The 18,810-nt window shown below is 41.4% G+C and overlaps 1 protein-coding gene across 1 annotated transcript; it reads right to left on the reverse strand.

Annotated features, from left to right (window-relative positions):
- Nucleotides 1–276: 276 nt before the first annotated feature.
- LOC124282899 (endochitinase A-like) lies at nucleotides 277–18,175 on the reverse strand. Its single transcript, XM_046718940.1, has 3 exons — nucleotides 18,078–18,175; nucleotides 9,037–11,119; nucleotides 277–1,181 (listed from the first exon to the last, which is right to left on the reverse strand). The coding sequence occupies exon 2, from the start codon at nucleotides 11,117–11,119 to the stop codon at nucleotides 9,350–9,352; it is 1,770 nt and encodes a 589-aa protein (XP_046574896.1). The 5' UTR covers nucleotides 18,078–18,175; the 3' UTR covers nucleotides 277–1,181; nucleotides 9,037–9,349.
- Nucleotides 18,176–18,810: the final 635 nt, after the last annotated feature.

The raw sequence follows: 18,810 nt of genomic DNA on the forward strand, positions 1-18,810 counted from the left end.
GTACACTTAAACCTCATATGGAAGACAGTTTCGAATTTGACGCACCATTGACAAAATGATGTGCGATCCCCTATTTGGATGAACAACATAATTTTCTGGACACAAATTTACCGAATTGTTAGGTAAATACCACAGACGACCTTTTTATTGCGACTGATGCTAGTGTACATTGGGGAAACAAGTGCTCGGATTATCAGTACCGTAGAAGAATCAAGCATTTCTCTTGGAAGTAATAATATTCCATCCACAAGGTTTTGCTTTCAAAGAGCGAGCCAGTTTATGAATGGTGACATTGGTGTTTTATTCAGTATATGAAACAAAAGTACAGCTTTCGATAGCTTTAAATTTTGCTCAAAGAAACGAACGTACAGAAACAAACATCATATTTGTTATCGTTGCTATTTTTGCTCATACCATGTTCATGTCATTGGTTAAGTAATATGTAAATGATTGATAAATATGCATAATCTGTTCCAATATATATGCCCCGGAGACGCGTTTCAAAACAATAGTTGACAAAAAGTGACCTGAGAACGGAACACATTTCATGTATAGTCACTAAATATCTTTGCACTGCTCCAGTTTTAGAGCACCTTTGATAAACCTATTTCTTGAGGTTTTCCAGTGTGAAACCACAGTGCATGGAGATTAGAGCGTTACAATGGACTTTGGTTACCAACACATCCCGTTTAAACATGAAATAACTTAAGGCAGATGAAGATGACATTTGGAGTGTGGCAATCCCACTGTAATTTAATGGGTTTTTTTTATGGAATTTGTTTAAGTGACTACGGAATGTGATGGTAACCCTACAGTCACACTGCAATAATAGAGCGATGATTCTCAGTTGGCTGTTTAACAGTCTTCGACAGACAGTGAAGCGAAGAAATCTACCAGTGCTTGGGGTGTTTGGGCATTATGTGATTAGCGAAACATTGCTTGCCTCTAGTGAAACCACTATGAACTCGTTTAAGCATGGCACTATTTTTAGTAACGTTTGACAATGACGCCAGTTGCCCAAAGCGTTGGCTTGCAATTTCTGCTTTTCTTCTTGTTTCGTCCATGAACTCTACTAACGCGACAGGAACCACGCGAAGTGACATCGGACCCATCACTGTCGACAGCAGCATCATCGACTCCATCCTGACACCCTTCCGACACACGACGGCGGGCACTGTCCCCTGTAAACAGCAACATTGTGTATGACATACGGAATTGAATGTATCTTAAACGTACATTGACATAAGATTAGCTGTTTCCTCCATGACCAATATCACCTGACAGATGGTTGTTTGAAACTACTTTCAGAAGGAAGCAGTTGCAATTTGATCTTCAATGTCATTAAAAACGAGGTGATCTTATGACTAATCCCAGGCATCAGTTCTGAGTTGCATAGATGTCGTTATTTTAAGGGGCATGGGGTAACCGTTATGTCTGTAGCAGTTAGACGTGTGTGACGTCGTCGTTGGATGGGTGGTCATCTGAGATAGTAAGCGCTAATTTTTTCACATTTACTCCACTCAGAAACAATATCCTGACTATTCGACTACCGGGCCTTGCTTTATCCCTTTCATGCGGGCCGGCGGGCAGGTAACAAGCAATACTATTTTGTAACGACGTTCGAAATAACGAGTACGGAGATGGAACCACCGCCCTTCCGCTCTTCAATGAACTCTCAATCCACTATTACGGGCTCAGTACCTCTGAGATGTAATTCGCGTTTCAGAGTTGCATCCCTTGGGAATGCCAGGAACCTATGATTATAGGTTTGAATACTGATTTCCCCTGATTATGTTCGAGTCTCAGCAGGATTTCCGTGGTCGAGGCCTTCACAAAAGGGTAAAGCTAAACCAGCATGAATTTGGACATGCCCCTACACTCACGCTCTCTCATCTCGAGACGATGGCCATGTCTGACAGATTCCTTGATATCTAGAATGTTATGACAATGACTGCGCGTGCACAATTAACTTTGTTACGTTTCCGCGTTGTCAATCATCAGAATTTTCACAAATCTTGAATTTCATGAATTCTTTACTTTCGAACACATTTATGTGCCGGATATACCACATGTAACCCTGGTTAAGTTAATGCTATTGAATCATAACGTGTTATTATGTAAGTATACTTTTCCGGCTACCTGATTGGACTAGAGACGGTCACGTGACCGTCGACAGAAAAGCATATTGACTCCAACCCAGGTCCGACCAAAAGTCATATTGACTTGAGTTACTAAAAATAGATTTTGACATCAAGCTATGACGTCATTCTATTGTTTACATGTAGCAAAAATAAAATTACTTTTCTTGACTAAATTGACATGTTTTGGTTTTAGAAGCTTTTTTCGGTACCAAAAAAATCATGTATTGACCGCATCACCAGTCTATAATTGTATATTATTGTGTTTATCATCCAAAAGAGTGTTCCACAGGAGATATTGCTTATGTGAGATCAAAGGAGATATCGTTTTGACAGTAAATTTTGTACAATGCCCTGACAATGCTATGACGTCATGAACTTGATGACATCTCAATGCTATGACATCGCTTCACTGGAAGTCTAATGGTAGTACAGTCTTCAGAGATGTACATTTTTCATTGAAAACTAATAAAGAATTATTTTTTATGATAAATTGAATCTCACCCTCATGTCTCCTGATATCAAATAAACTCATGCCAATAATGGTTGTCACCCCCTTCAAATTTTTTTATTGGAGAGGGGGTGTGGGGTGGGTGTGTGGGGTTAGGGTGGGGAGCGGGTTGACAACCATTATTGGCATGAGTATATATCAACACTCGTTGATAAAAGTAAAAGTAGCCTCTGCAAGCTTCGGATATTTGTAACTTTATCAACTCGTGGTGATATATTTCATATCAGAAGACATGAGGGTGAGATTCTCCATGTACCAATGTATCTCATCATTAGCAAAAGAAAAACAAACCCGTAAGAATGAATAATTGTCCCCATATCAGGAGCTGCGATGGATAGCTCTAGTTCAGTATAACCTACCATTTTCAAATAGAAGCCACAAAACCCTTTCCACATCCGTAAGAAATCTCTGCTAAAAGAGTCGATTGTACAATTCTGACTTTATCGTGACTTATCATAAAATACATTTACTCAAAGATTGCCAATCGCATCCAAATCCAAATACGAAGTTGAGATGAAGACGACATACTGATTCAAAGATGACAGATGTACCTCACGTTTTCACCTGACATTAATGGTGTAACAACATGAATACCGACGTGACGTGTCCAATTACCACGTTAAATTACGCCAGCCCGACACCCGGATTGTCTATGTGATTACTGTAATCCGCAAACTGGATCAAGATGGCTACCTTATCTCTGATGCAGTGTCACACGATCTCCTTTCAAATACACCAAGATTAATCAAACCGAAACTACACGACCACGTCACTGGGGATTGTTACAAACAGATTTTACTGCCTAACGATGTATTGTATTCACGGTGTAATGACAAACGAAATAACTAAATCAATCACCGATGCACATAAACATGCATAACAAACAAAGCAGAGAGTATATGAAAATGACTTAAATGATTTAATGCAATTTATGAAAGAAGGGTCTGTCAAGAGGTTTGTAGATATGTAGATTTATTTTGTGTTTATAACCCATTGGATCAATACTAACAGTGTAAGAAGGATAAGGTACGATTGTCTCTCACGCTGAACAAACAGCATATATTCTTGTCCTGAAACGAAGTACATTATTAATACCGCTCTTCAATCACCATTTGCCATGGCGCATTTCTTCCAGTTTGCCCTGGAGGCTTGAGCTCGTGTAGTGTTGTTGGGGCAATTCATAGAGCGTTCCAAGAGCCATATGACTGACTGACTGAGTTTGGTTTTTACGCCGCTTTTAGCAATATTCCAGCAATATCACGGCGGGGGACACCCAAAATGGGCTTCACACATTGTACCCATGTGTGGGATTCGAACCCGGGTCTTCGGCGTGACGAGCCAACGCTTTAACCACTAGGCTACCCCACCGCCCCCCCAAGAGCCATATTAACACCGTAAACATCATCTCACCATTTTAACAAAACAGCCATTCCAGGCATGTCCAAATAGAGACATGTTACATATGGTCGGGCGAAGCAATATAAATCACGGCTTGGAATATTAACGAGAAGGAGATGCCGTATATCCTATAAATATAGGTGGTATGTATACACGATGGTAGTTTTGTGGTAGGCCAGGAAGGTAACCAGTTTACGAACATCACTAGATCGTGGGATGATATTTTGCAGATGAAGTGCTAGCAGATGTGTTGGTGTCTTAATATATATTGTATGTATAATACGTGTTGCGAATCACTAAATACACGCCACAGACGTACAACACTACATATATCTACAGTCACATGCACACAGTGGTCACATTGTACAGCCTACAGACATACAACACTACAAATATCTACAGTCACATGCACACAGTGGTCACATTGTACAGCCTACAGACATACAACACTACAGATATCTACAGTCACATGTAGACGGTGGTCACATTGTACAGCCTACAGACATACAACACTACAAATATCTACAGTCACATGCAGACGGTGGTCACATTGTACAGCCTACAGACATACAACACTACAAATATCTACAGTCACATGCAGACGGTGCTCACATTGTACAGCCTACAGACATACAACACTACAGATATCTACAGTCACATGCACACGGTGGTCACATTGTACAGCCTACAGACATACAACACTACAAATGTCTACAGTCACATGCAGACGGTGGTCACATTGTACAGCCTACTGACATACAACACTACAAATATCTACAGTCACATGCAGACGATGGTCACATTGTAGAGCCTACAGACATACAACACTACAAATATCTACAGTCACATGCACACGATGGTCACATTGTAGAGCCTACAGACATACAACACTACAAATATCTACAGTCACATGCAGACGGTGGTCACATAGTACAGCCTTCAGAAATACAACACTACAGATATCTACAGTCACATGCAGACGGTGGTCACATTGTACAGCCTACAGACATACAACACTACAAATATCTACAGTCACATGCACACAGTGGTCACCTTGTACAGCCTACAGACATTCAACACTACAGATATCTACAGTCACATGCACACAGTGGTCACATTGTACAGCCTACAGACATACAACACTACATATATCTACAGTCACATGCACACAGTGGTCACATTGTACAGCCTACAGACATACAACACTACAGTTATCTACAGTCACATGCACACGGTGGTCACATTGTACAGCCTACAGACATACAACACTACAGATATCTACAGTCACATGCACACAGTGGTCACATTGTACAGCCTACAGACATACAACACTACAGATATCTACAGTCCCATCTACACAGCGGTCACATTGTACAGCCTACAGACATACAACACTACAGATATCTACAGTCACATGCACACAGTGGTCACATTGTACAGCCTACAGACATACAACACTACAGATATCTACAGTCACATGTACACAGCGGTCACATTGTACAGCCTACAGACATACAACACTACATATAACTACAGTCACATGCACACAGTGGTCACCTTGTACAGCCTACAGACATACAACACTACAGATATCTACAGTCACATGCACACAGTGGTCACATTGTACAGCCTACAGACATACAACACTACAGATATCTACAGTCACATGCACACAGTGGTCACATTGTACAGCCTACAGACATACAACACTACAGATATCTACAGTCACATGCAGACAGTGGTCACATAGTACAGCCTTCAGAAATACAACACTACAGATATCTACAGTCACATGCACACGGTGGTCACATTGTACAGCCTACAGACATACAACACTACATATATCTACAGTCACATGCACACGGTGGTCACATTGTACAGCCTACAGACATACAACACTACATATATCTACAGTCACATGCACACAGTGGTCACATTGTACAGCCTACAGACATACAACACTACAGATATCTACAGTCACATGCACACAGTGGTCACATTGTACAGCCTACAGACATACAACACTACAGATATCTACAGTCACATGCACACGGTGGTCACATTGTACACATACAACTACAGATATCTGGTCACTACAGACAGTTATCTACAGTCACATGCACACAGTGGTCACATTGTACAGCCTACAGACATACAACACTACAGATATCTACAGTCACATGCAGACAGTGGTCACATTGTACAGCCTACAGAAATACAACACTACAGATATCTACAGTCACATGCAGACGGTGGTCACATTGTACAGCCTACAGACATACAACACTACATATATCTACAGTCACATGCAGACGGTGGTCACATTGTACAGCCTACAGACATACAACACTACAGTTATCTACAGTCACATGTCCACGGTGGTCACATTGTACAGCCTACATACAATCTAAAACATTTTATATATCTATAGTCACATACACACAGTGTAGGGTATACCGGAAGGTTGTATAATAAATCGTGAAGAAACCTTGGAAACATAGTAAGACAACTAGCTCTATGCAGCAAATAATCAATTTACTAGTTTAGTATTTAACCCTAGAGACCATTACGTTCAAAAAGTAACATATTGTATACTGTATTGAATGCTAGCATTATATCCCTGCTGAAGGAACGCACCGCACTGCTATTCTCCTTTTACTTCATGGGCAATTATGTTTTCACGTTCGGCTTGCCTTCAGTGTGAGGGGGGCGCTGGGGTAGCCTAGTGGTTAAAGCGTTGGCTCGTCACGCCGAAGGCCCGGGTTCGATCCCCACATAAGTACAATGTGTGAATCCCATTTCCGGTGTCCCTGCCATGTTGTTGCTGGAATATTGCTAAAAGCGGCGTAAAACCACGTGAATCTCTATGGTTCCACTTTTCGTTTTCACAGGAGAAGTTCTCTTGTTGTCTAAATTGTCCATATTTACAGTGTAGAGATTTAACGTTTATCTGATACCCTGCGTTGCCTGACCTAGTCAACAGTGTGTGTATGCCAGCAAGTACGTGATTTCTCGAGGATGATTCGGAGTATTTTACGAACGCTTCACAAACGTCGAATTAGAAATTATTCAGTATATGACACACAAAAAGAAAATACATTGTGATTACTGGATTATGACGTACAACCATATTTATATCCAAATAGCTGCACGAACTGCGATGCCACGTTATGTCTTTAAGTGTTATTTTGCTATAAAAAAAACTTATAATTATGCTATGCACTCAGTTGCGGTAAAAACCCGTTATATTTGCTCCGTGTGCAGTTGCTGAAGCGGTACTTATATATATACTCGAGTGAGCGTGGATGTGTTTTGATTTATGCCGCTTTTGGCAATAGTCTAGGGAAGGCGGTGCATCCAAGCATATCTAGTATAACAGGGTAAAACGAACTGTTCAAAATTCGTCAGTCCCGGTAGCATATATGTACAGTGTACCAAATACGTATGATTTCAACACAGGTATTTAGTGGTTTGATCCCAGCATTTGACACAAACACTTTTCAGTTGAGAAATAAATTCTACAGATGTTTTTCAGTGGGGCCTCTCAACTTAAAACTTTGAGTTAGTGGAAAAATTAATTAAACTGCTGAAACGAGGCAGGGCCTTGCAACACCCAGATAACACCCTGCTGGGAGGGTATTAAAAAGTCTGTAAGGCCCTACTAGGAGGGTGTTATATGGTATAAGGCCCTGCTAGGAGGGTGTTATCTAGGTGTATAAGGCCCTGCTACCTCTCGTCAGGATGTTCCTTCGGGAGTGAGTGAGTAAGTTTAGTTTTACGCCGCACCCAGCAACATTCCAGCTATATGGCGGCAGTCTGTAAATAATCGAGTCTGGACCAGACAATCCAGTGATCAACAGCATGAGCATCGATTTGTGCAATTGGGATACGATGACATGTGTCAACCAAGTCAGCGAGCCTGGCCACCCGATCCCGTTAGTCGCCTCTTACGACAAGCATGGGTTACTAAAGGTACCTTCTAACCCCGACCTTCACGGGTATGTTACTTCGGGAAAACAACTCAATTGAAAGAGCGTTATATGAGCATTGACGTATATAAATATTATTTGACCCCATATTAATGACGCCTAGTATATATAACGTGCAGTGGATGTGCCATCACTGCTTGTATTACTGGAAAGGTTCTAGATTTTAATTAAACCACTAGGGAAAGTTATGTCGGTATCTTCCCATAAGACAGACCTCCCTAAAGACAGACCGATTAAAACAACACATTTTATGGTTGGTTGCATAACATTGTTCTTGGAAGTATTTTATCAGCATAACTGAATAACTGTCCTAGGGCAATTATTTCTGTTTCAAAACAATAACACTGTACTCATTTTGATAATCTTCATGATGCCTAATACATTACACGCGTATAAATAAGTAAGCCCTCGTGGTGTAAACCGTTTAATCACCCTCACTACCGTAGTTCTTTAAATAACTACCTTGCAAGGGTGATTAACTTATACCTTGATGTTTCCTGTGAAGTTTTTGTTCCATTAATTGTCTGATCGAGTGAATGTTAAACCCCTACAACATTTTTGTTTGTTTGTTTGTTTGTTGTGTAACGCCGCATTCAGCAATAATCCAGCTATATGGCGGCGGTCTGTAAATAACCGAGTCTGGACCAGACAATCCAGTGATCAACAGCATGAGCATCGATCTACGCAACTGGGATACGATGACATGTGTCAACCAAGACAGCGAGCCTGACCACCCGATCCTGTTAGTCGCCTCTTACGACAAGCATGGTTTGCTGAAGATCAATTCTAACCCGGATCTTCACTGGTTTCTACTGATAAAAGTAATTATGTGTAAAACGTAAGTGTATCGCCTTAGGACTTTTCAAACTACTGGAACAAATACTTTTCTCAAAATGAAAGATTCAAGTATATGCCAACATTTTGTACTTGAATCTGCATATGAAACTGATCCTGTTATTGAATTACCATGTTATAGAGCTGGCTGACGGGTCATACTTACAATCGACAAAGCGCCAGGCAAATATCAGGAATTGCTGGCGTCACAGTTGTTGTAGTAGTAGTCGTTGTAGTCGTAGACGTGGTTGTAGTGGTGATGGTCGTTGTCGAAGGGGTTGTTTCTGTTGACTTCAAAACAGCCACAGTCTTACCTAAGGTTAACGCTTCCATACCAGCGAGCAGTTGTCCAAGATGGCCTACGGTCATTTGTTTAGGCGTGGTAGTAGAAAATCCGTCTGCACCCTGAGCTAGGTACCTCCCAAACATATCAGTTGCTCGGAAGGGAAGACTGTTGGTGTGTTGAGATGGTTCGGTTGTCATGGACGTAAGCGCTTTGGAAAGAATCGACAACAGAGATTTATTCCTTGAGCTCGCTGTGTTTTGTTTTGACGGACGCCCGAAAGTTCATTCAAGGCAGCGTTTACCCCCAGTAGTGGATCAAGAACTTGAGGGAGGCGAGTTACATCAGTCTCCCTGTTGATATGTAACCCGAGGTTCTGGTCTGCTGCGATGTCGAAGTGCTGCGTTACTGCTGGTACGGCCACCACAGAACTGGGCGTCACGTGGCTCGGTTCAAATTGGTGTACAAAGGCGCTACTCACCACTACATAGTCAGGGGAAAGCACTGGTGAGCTTTGATCCAGAGCGTTGGACGTCGAAATGGAGATGGATGGTGCTGTATTGAATGTCGTCGATGCGGACTGAAGACTGAGAGTGTTGACGGTAATGTATTGTCCATCCAGGGCATAGCTAGTCTGGATGTAGATGTTACTCGGAAGAAGCAACACCGATGACCGTAGGCTGGGTTCAGTAGTTGGATGAGTGTCCAGTGACAGAAAAGTCGATCCATACCTTGAATCACTATTCGTTGTCACCTCTTGAATATTCCGATTTGCTGTTGGAAGTATGAAGACAACGCTCGTATTTCTATCACTGGTGCTTTGCGAAAGGTGTGATTGCATTGGTGTGGAAGCACGAATCGTCGACGAACCATGCATCCTGGGCTGCACAGACGCTGTGGACCTTTCTGTACGTGACGTCTGTGGTGTTTGGGGGAGACCGTCAGCCATGACTGTCACGGGCTGTGACATGGAGGAGACGGCCGTGTGCCCTGGAGCACTAGCTGATGATGTAGCTGACGCTGGGCGAGGATGGGATTCAGGTTCTGGCTTGGATTCAGGGATTGTCTTGGAACCATGCATTCTGGACTGCACAGACGCTGTGGACCTTTCTGTACGTGACGTCTGTGGTGTTTGGGGGAGACCGTCAGCCATGACTGTCACGGGCTGTGACATGGAGGAGACGGCCGTGTGCCCTGGAGCACTAGCTGATGATGTAGCTGACGCTGGGCGAGGATGGGATTCAGGTTCTGGCTTGGATTCAGGGATTGTCTTGGAACCATGCATTCTGGACTGCACAGACGCTGTGGACGTTTCTGTACGTGACGGCTGTGGTGTTTGGGGGAGACCGTCAACCATGACTGTCAAGGACTCTGACATGGAGGGGACGGCCGTTTGTCCTGGAGGACTAGCTGATGATGTAGCTGACGTTGGGCGAGGTTCCGGCTGGGATGCTGCAATTGTGTCGTGTATTGTCCTTGTAGGGGTGATTGGTAACCACGTTCCAGATGCTGTGCCAGTGCTAGACCACTTTTCCAGGTGTGCTGCAATAGGAACACATCTTATCACGTCTTCGTTGATGCTGGACGATGTGGTCAAAGCTGTTGTATCTAACATTACCTTGGATGATGTCGTGACAAGAAGTCCTGATGACGATGATGGTGGTAATGAAGACATCACAGATGAAGACGTCGACGTATATAACATTACACTGTTCACTCTATTGGTGAAATAATTCTGGCTCAGCTGAGAAGTCTGAGAAAGGGAGGTAACTATTGACTCCGTATCCGTTTCATCAGCCCGTATGTGATCCAACAGTAAGGGCGGATAGATAACAGGCGCTCGCCTTGCCGTAAGTTTTTCATATAGGTCGTCCTCATCCATCGTGAAGGATGATGGGACCGTCCTCGGCGAAGTCAGGTGAATCCACGCAAAGGTCAGGAGGTGCAAGAGGAATAGGCGTTTCATCTGTCAAGAACAACATGAAACGTTAGGCATGGTTTTTAACGACAACACTAACATTTAAAAATAGAGTGAGTGAGTGAGTTTAGTTTTACGCCGCACTCAGCAATATTCCATCTATATGGCGGCGGTCTGTAAATAATCGAGTCTGGATCAGACAATCCAGTGATCAACAGCATGAGCATCGACCTGCGCAGTTGGGATATGATGACATGTGTCAACCAAGCCAGCGAGCCTCACCACCCGATCCCGTTAGTCGCCTCTTACGACAAGCATGGGTTACTGAAGGTTCCTTCTAACCCGGACCTTCACGGGTTTTAAAAATAGAACATAAACTTAATCTTTATGTTCATAATCTCTGTTTATTACCGGCAGTCATACATGTATATCAGACATTACTACATACAAAAGTAATGACAGTGTAAAGCATATTTCCTAAAGTCCATTTAACCATCCCTATGACATTTGATCTCGCAATCCGTGGACCACATTCCTTCCGGGTACCCATTTCAACAATGCAAAAAGCCCTAAATCAAGCAAGTCTAGACTTCATCCGTTTCTGGGTCAGTGGGGTAGCCTAGTGGTTAAAGCGTTCGTTCGTCACGCCGAATACCTGGGTTCAATTCCCCACATGGGTACAATGTGTGAAGCCCATATCTGATGTCCCCCGCGGTGATATTGCTGGAACATTGTTAAAAGCGGTGTAAAACTAAACTCAAACACTCATCCGTTTCTGAACTCCGAACTCACTTGGTTCCTTTTGTGCTTAAATGGAGCTAACTATTTCTATCGAAATTATACACCCCGAGACAAAGTGTTAGCCCAACATTGCCCCATGGTTTACTGTTACCATCCCATTTATTACTCACTTACACAATGGGATCTGTGGGTAAACCCGTCATTCAAAAGGTTGTACAGTTATATAGAGACTGATATATTTAGTACAAGGTTTACAGATCCATAAACATTAAGAATGAGAAACATAAAAATTAAACTATAAAGTCGTTTTCATTCTTTCGAACACCACACTCATGCGAACGAACACGCACGCTCGCACACAGTTCTCTTTGGCCCTACTTATTGATGGTATAAGAGACACCATGGTTGTAGACCAGCAATTGCGCGTTACGGTGTCATGGTGACCAGAGTGCAGGTGCGTACAAGGGCGTTAACGTCAGTGGTAAAGGCATTTACGTTATGAGTAGACAACCTGAATATCCTTAACAAGAACAAGTCCTACTCGGAAGAGGCTCACTTGTCACCTGAACACTAATCGGCCGAATTAGTCGGTATTAAGGCAGGGTATTCATGTGGTGAAACTATCCATAAGTCAGCCGGAATAGTCGGTATTAAGGCAGGGTATTCATTTGGTGAAACTATCCATAATTCAGCCGGAATAGTAGGTATTGAGGCAGGGTATTCATTTGGTGAAACTATCCGTAAGTCAGCCAGAATAGTCGGTATTAAGGCAGGGTATTCATGTGGTGAAACTATCCATAAGTCAGTCGGAATAGTCGGTATTAAGGCAGGGTATTCATGTGGTGAAACTATCCATAAGTCAGCCGGAATAGTCGTAATTAAGGCAGGGTATTCATGTGGTGAATCAATCCATAAGTCAGCCGGAATAGTCGGTATTAAGGCAGGGTATTCATGTGGTGAAACTATCCATAAGTCAGCCAGAATAGTCGGTATTAAGGCAGGGTATTCATGTGGTGAAACTATCCATAAGTCAGTCGGAATAGTCGGTATTAAGGCAGGGTATTCATGTGGTGAAACTATCCATAAGTCAGCCGGAATAGTCGTAATTAAGGCAGGGTATTCATGTGGTGAATCAATCCATAAGTCAGCCGGAATGGTCGGTATTAAGGCAGGGTATTCGTGTGGTGAAACTATCCATAAGTCAGCCGGAATAGTCAGTATTAAGGCAGGGTATTCATGTGGTGAAACAATCCATAGTCAGTCGGAATGGTCGGTATTAAGGCAGGGTATTCATGTGGTGAAACTATCCATAAGTCAGCCGGAATAGTCGGTATTAAGGCAGGGTATTCATGTGGTGAATCAATCCATAAGTCAGCCGGAATAGTCGGTATTAAGGCAGGGTATTCGTGTGGTGAAACTATCCATTAGTCAGTCGGAATAGTCGGTATTAAGGCAGGGTATTCATGTGGTGAAACTATCCATAAGTCAGCCGGAATAGTCGGTATTAAGGCAGGGTATTCATGTGGTGAAACTATCCATAAGTCTACCAGAATAGTCGGTATTCAGGCAGGGTATTCATTTGGTGAAACTGTCCATAATTCAGCCGGAATAGTCGTAATTAAGGCAGGGTATTCATGTGGTGAAACAATCCATAATTCAGCCGGAATAGTCGGTGTTATAGAAAGGTATTCCTTTACTAGGGTATTCCTAGTAAAATAAGTGTCCTTGAACTGAGGGGTATCGCTGCACTGAAACTAGACATGTGCCACTAGATATGTTCCGTATTCAGTGAAGCTGCATATTCCCACAGCGAAACTAGACATACGTCGGCAAAAATAGCCGGTACCGAGACAAGGTTTTTCTACACGGAAATCAGACAAACGTCACCCGGAATAGTGGGCGTTTTGGTCAGTTATCCCCTGTGTAAATAGGGAAAACAGTTATTAATCACTAAACCGGGAAATTGTCAAAATGTTATGAATACCTATTTCACAATAGTGTTTCTGATATCCACTGTCAAAGGAAATTGTTCTGCAATAGACATGGGCCCTCAAAGGTCACCACAGACGTTTACCAGACATATCGATTCATCTCAACATGCATGATCCTGTACGTCAGTATAATTTCGAAACTAAACCTAAATATACTATATCATCGACTATACTTGGTTCAAATCGAATTACACCGTCGTCATTGTATTAAGTTTTGAGAAAAATAAATCAAAATGAAGTTAAGCTAATCAATACAATCTTTTCTATCACTGTAATGTAATTGTTGGCGTATTGATGTCTGACATGTCCAACGGCAATCACTCGACTATATATTCTTACGTTTCACTGAGACAAATGTCAAGTTTGTAATTGCATTTCTCACTGTCTATTGTCAGAGCAATGTTTGTGCTAATTACATGGCTAAACTGTTCATCTTTCAACCGTGTCTCTGACGAACCTTAATCTCATGTCTTCATGATTTTTACTTTCAATCTCAGAACGACCTTTGCATGTTCCTGTTGTCTCAATGTTATATTGCTGTGGATGTTTTATACAACCTGCATTTTCCCTTTCAAAATAAGCTCTGCAGCATTTATCATTACTGAGTCAACTACAAAATAAAAGCTTGGACCGAGTGATTAACATTCCCACGGTGTTTCAATGCGAATATATTTCTTAAACAGTTTATATACCAATGAGCAGCAGAATCTGTCAGCTTGAATAAAGCAAGCGTATTTCAAACTTTGAAGATATTTTCCCGTTCATTTCAAACTAATCAACAGATGCGTCATCGTGTCACAAGATTATAGTTTCCATCTATCAGTTTGTTGTGCTGTTTGTGAACATGGACTCTTTCTGAAGACTGGTTGTTCTCTTGCATTGGTATTTAATATTTTGTGACCGCAATGCCATCAACAACAAATATATGTACTGGCAAGGATATATTTGTGATCAATTGTGGTAAGATGGAAATTCCGAATTGAAGATGGAAAAAAATGAAGTCAAATCATTTTAGAAATCTGTTTGTTCCAAGAATCCATATGTATCCCTCAATGGAAGGTAAACGTTCGACCCAGTTTCTGACACAGCGTTAGTTGCACATAGTTAGTACTGAATACCAGTACCGCTTGCACATTGTATTATAGGGATACTTCGGACAATAACAGTGTCGTGTAATTCATGCTCCTTTATCTAGGGTTATACTGGTAATGCAAGAATAACACGGACATAACGCAGTACGAATATCGGGGATACAACGTTTGAAGTATTGTGCAAAGATGCCTGGGAACGTTGAATGATCTTTACTATGTAGAAATACCTGGGATTCAACATTGTATGTTTATTACTTAGCAGGAATACATGGAACACAACATTGCATGTTCATTACTTAGCAGGAATACATGGATCACAACATTGTATGTTCATTACTTAGCAGGAATACATGGATCACAACATTGTATGTTCATTACTTAGCAGGAATACATGGAACACAACATTGTATGTTCATTACTTAGCAGGAATACATGGAACACAACATTGTATGTTCATTATGTTGCAGGAATACATGGAACACAACATTGTATGTTCATTACTTAGCAGGAATACATGGATCACAACATTGCATGTTCATTACGTAGCAGGAATACATGGAACACAACATTGTATGTTCATTACTTAGCAGGAATACATGGATCACAACATTGTATGTTCATTACTTAGCAGGAATACATGGAACACAACATTGTATGTTCATTACTTAGCAGGAATACATGGAACACAACATTGTATGTTCATTACTTAGCAGGAATACATGGAACACAACATTGCATGTTCATTATGTAGCAGGAATACATGGAACACAACAGTGTATGTTCATTATGTAGCAGGAATACATGGAACACAACAGTGTATGTTCATTACGTAGCAGGAATACATGGAACACAACAGTGTATGTTCATTACGTAGCAGGAATACATGGAACACAACAGTGTATGTTCATTACGTAGCAGGAATACATGGAACACAACAGTGTATGTTCATTACGTAGCAGGAATACATGGAACACAACAGTGTATGTTCATTACGTAGCTGGAATACATGGAACACAACATTGTATGTTCATTACGTAGCAGGAATACATGGAACACAACAGTGTATGTTCATTACGTAGCAGGAATACATGGAACACATCATTGTATGTTCATTACTTAGCAGGAATACATGGAACACAACATTGTATGTTCATTATTTAGCAGGAATACATGGAACACAACATTGTATGTTCATTACGTAGCAGGAATACATGGAACACAACATTGTATGTTCATTACTTAGCAGGAATACTGGAACACAACATTGTATGTTCATTAAACAACAGAAATACCTGAGACATATCAGTATATAGTCATTATACTTCAAGAATATTTGCGACGCAATATTGTATGTTCATTACAGTACACAGATACCTGTAACAGAGCTCTGTATGCTCATTAAACAGTAAGAATGCCTGAGACAAATCAACATATGTTCATTACACTGCCAGTATACCCGCGACACAACAAATGTTCATTTCACTGCATGCATATCTGGGACACATGAACAATTGTTCATTACACTTCAAGAATACCTGGGACACAACGTCTTAAACTTTAACACAGGATAAATTCCAATCCCTCACAGCGAAACGTGAATATAATATGATTCATGTCTGTGTTTTATCGTGTAGTTAACTTGCCCTGGACAGCCGGCCTGTGAACACAACACACCTCCCACGTCATATCTAAGGTCACATTGTTGTTTCCTTGCAGAGTTGTTTACGATCTTTCGATTGGTTGAACTTGATTGATATATGTCCTGTTTTGACAGCTGGAAGCTTACTGAAGGTTTGATTCAACCATGACAACATTTTCGTTTCAACCTTTCGCAATCTCGATTCCATCTTTTGACAATTTTTCTTTGAGTTACAGTGTAACAGTACCAGCAGATAAAGTCTGCTCTATTTTGTGACGGCAAATGTGATCTTCTGTTTCGGTTATAACTCCAACTGTAGACAAGAATCCCTTCTCTGATAACATCTTCCGGTTTCATCACAAACCGAAACCTGCACTACCATGAGTTATCAATAGTCGAAAATGACATATTGTCCAGTGTAATCTGGTTTCGGAAACACACATTACTCTCTAACAATATTTTGTCACTTTCTAGGCAAGTCTGTCATGTGATCGAATGATTAAACGTTGCATTTATTTTTTCAGTGGCTACAGTTGACAAGCAATCCGTCAGCGATGACAATCACCCTGACTATTGTTCAATCATCTTGGGCTGACGTATTGAAATGAGTATACCGACGATGGTCGACGATATACCACAAATAAAACCTCTCAGTGTTCTGTTTATACGTGTCTTGTTTGTGAATGTTCACGATGTGTTATTCTTAACCTTTATCGTTAGTTAAATCTCTTGCTACATGTCGTGTAAGTAAAATGGAAAAAACGCAAAACCTTCATCTGGTGTTATATACTAGTATTTCAATGCTGCCTTTATTTTAAGAACCGATGTTATCCACCTCTATAAAATCCTCACATTTCATATTCCCCCATCGCTATCTCAACGGCTATCTCACTCAGGTCGTTAACTTTTTCATCACACCCACCTAGTTTTTCATCCATCGTTATGTATCTATCTATGTTTCTATGCATCCATTAATCCATCCATCCATTTAAACATACGTCGATTCATCTGTATGTATGTATGTATGTATGTATGTATGTATGTATGTATGTATGTATGTATGTATGTATGTATGTATGTATGTATGTATGTATGTATGTATGTATGTATGTATGTGTGTGTCTGAATGTATGTATGTATCTATGTATGTATGTATCCACCCACCCATCCATCCATCCATCCATCCATCCATCCATCCATCCATCCATCCATCTATCTATCTATCTATCTATCTATCTATCTATCTATCTATCTATCTATCTATCTATCTATCTATCCAGCTAGCCATCCGTCCATCCATTCATCTTTCCATCCATATTTGTCTGTCTGTCTGACATACACACAATGTAACATAGTCTACATGATACAAGAGCTGTATGCCTGGTTACTAACATTCAAAATATGTCTTTCACACTGTATCGTTGAATTTGGTACATACCAAATATAATTAGTTTTGATAACTTGTCCCTAAACATAATGTTGTTGTGCAGTTACAGAGTGAATAGTATTGCCGATTTACACATGATCAGGACAAGTTGACTTACCTCTTCAGCTGAGGAATCCGTCCTGTGTGACAAAAGTCCTATACACGATCTCTCCAGGTGTGTTCGAGGAAGGCGTCCTGCTCCTCGCCATTGTTGAATAAAACGGAGCGTTAATGTCGCGTGGGGGAGGTAGGAAGGGGGAGCACTGACGGCTTTCTGATTAATGGTGGCCTCAGGCTGGTCCTGGGTGGTGCCTGTCTTGAATCACAACGTGGTTGTCTACTACGAGAGGGTCGGCAACAACAGCAGGACGTAACGTGTGAAAACTGTTTTATGACGGAAAAGCAGCTCTCTATGGGATAGTGTGTTGTCAATCAAACTGAAGTGTCCGTGAGGATCTGGTCGACCCAGGTCATTTAGTTTCTAAGACGATCACCGACAGCAGTAAGTTGGGATTATAAGATTAAGGGAGTAACTGAATATATATAGAATGGCAGTGCAAAGGAATACCCAGCCTTGACTTTCCCCTAAAACAGATTCCATTTGGTAAACATAACCGACATTTAGTGGTCGGTGATGAAAACAGGTGTTCGCGAAACATGTCTGATCATTTTTATTCCACGTCCTTATCAGTCGAGGTGAGGTGAGGTGAGGTGAGGTGAAATTGGGTTTAACGTCGTGCTTGAGAATATTTCACTCATATGACGACGTGCATGCGTGTGTATGTGTATGTGTGCCTGCTTGTACTAGCCCAGACTGAAGCTGGTTTTATAGTGCTAGCCCACTGAGATAC

The sequence above is a fragment of the Haliotis rubra genome, unplaced genomic scaffold (assembly GCF_003918875.1).
Source record: "Haliotis rubra isolate DU_JTF1 unplaced genomic scaffold, ASM391887v1 Scf306, whole genome shotgun sequence".
NCBI lineage: Eukaryota > Metazoa > Mollusca > Gastropoda > Lepetellida > Haliotidae > Haliotis > Haliotis rubra.

Coding starts and splice junctions, on each gene's coding strand:
- LOC124282899 (XM_046718940.1), bottom strand. CDS start 11,119: ATGAAACGCCTATTCCTCTTGCACCTCCTGACCTTTGCGTGGATTCAC.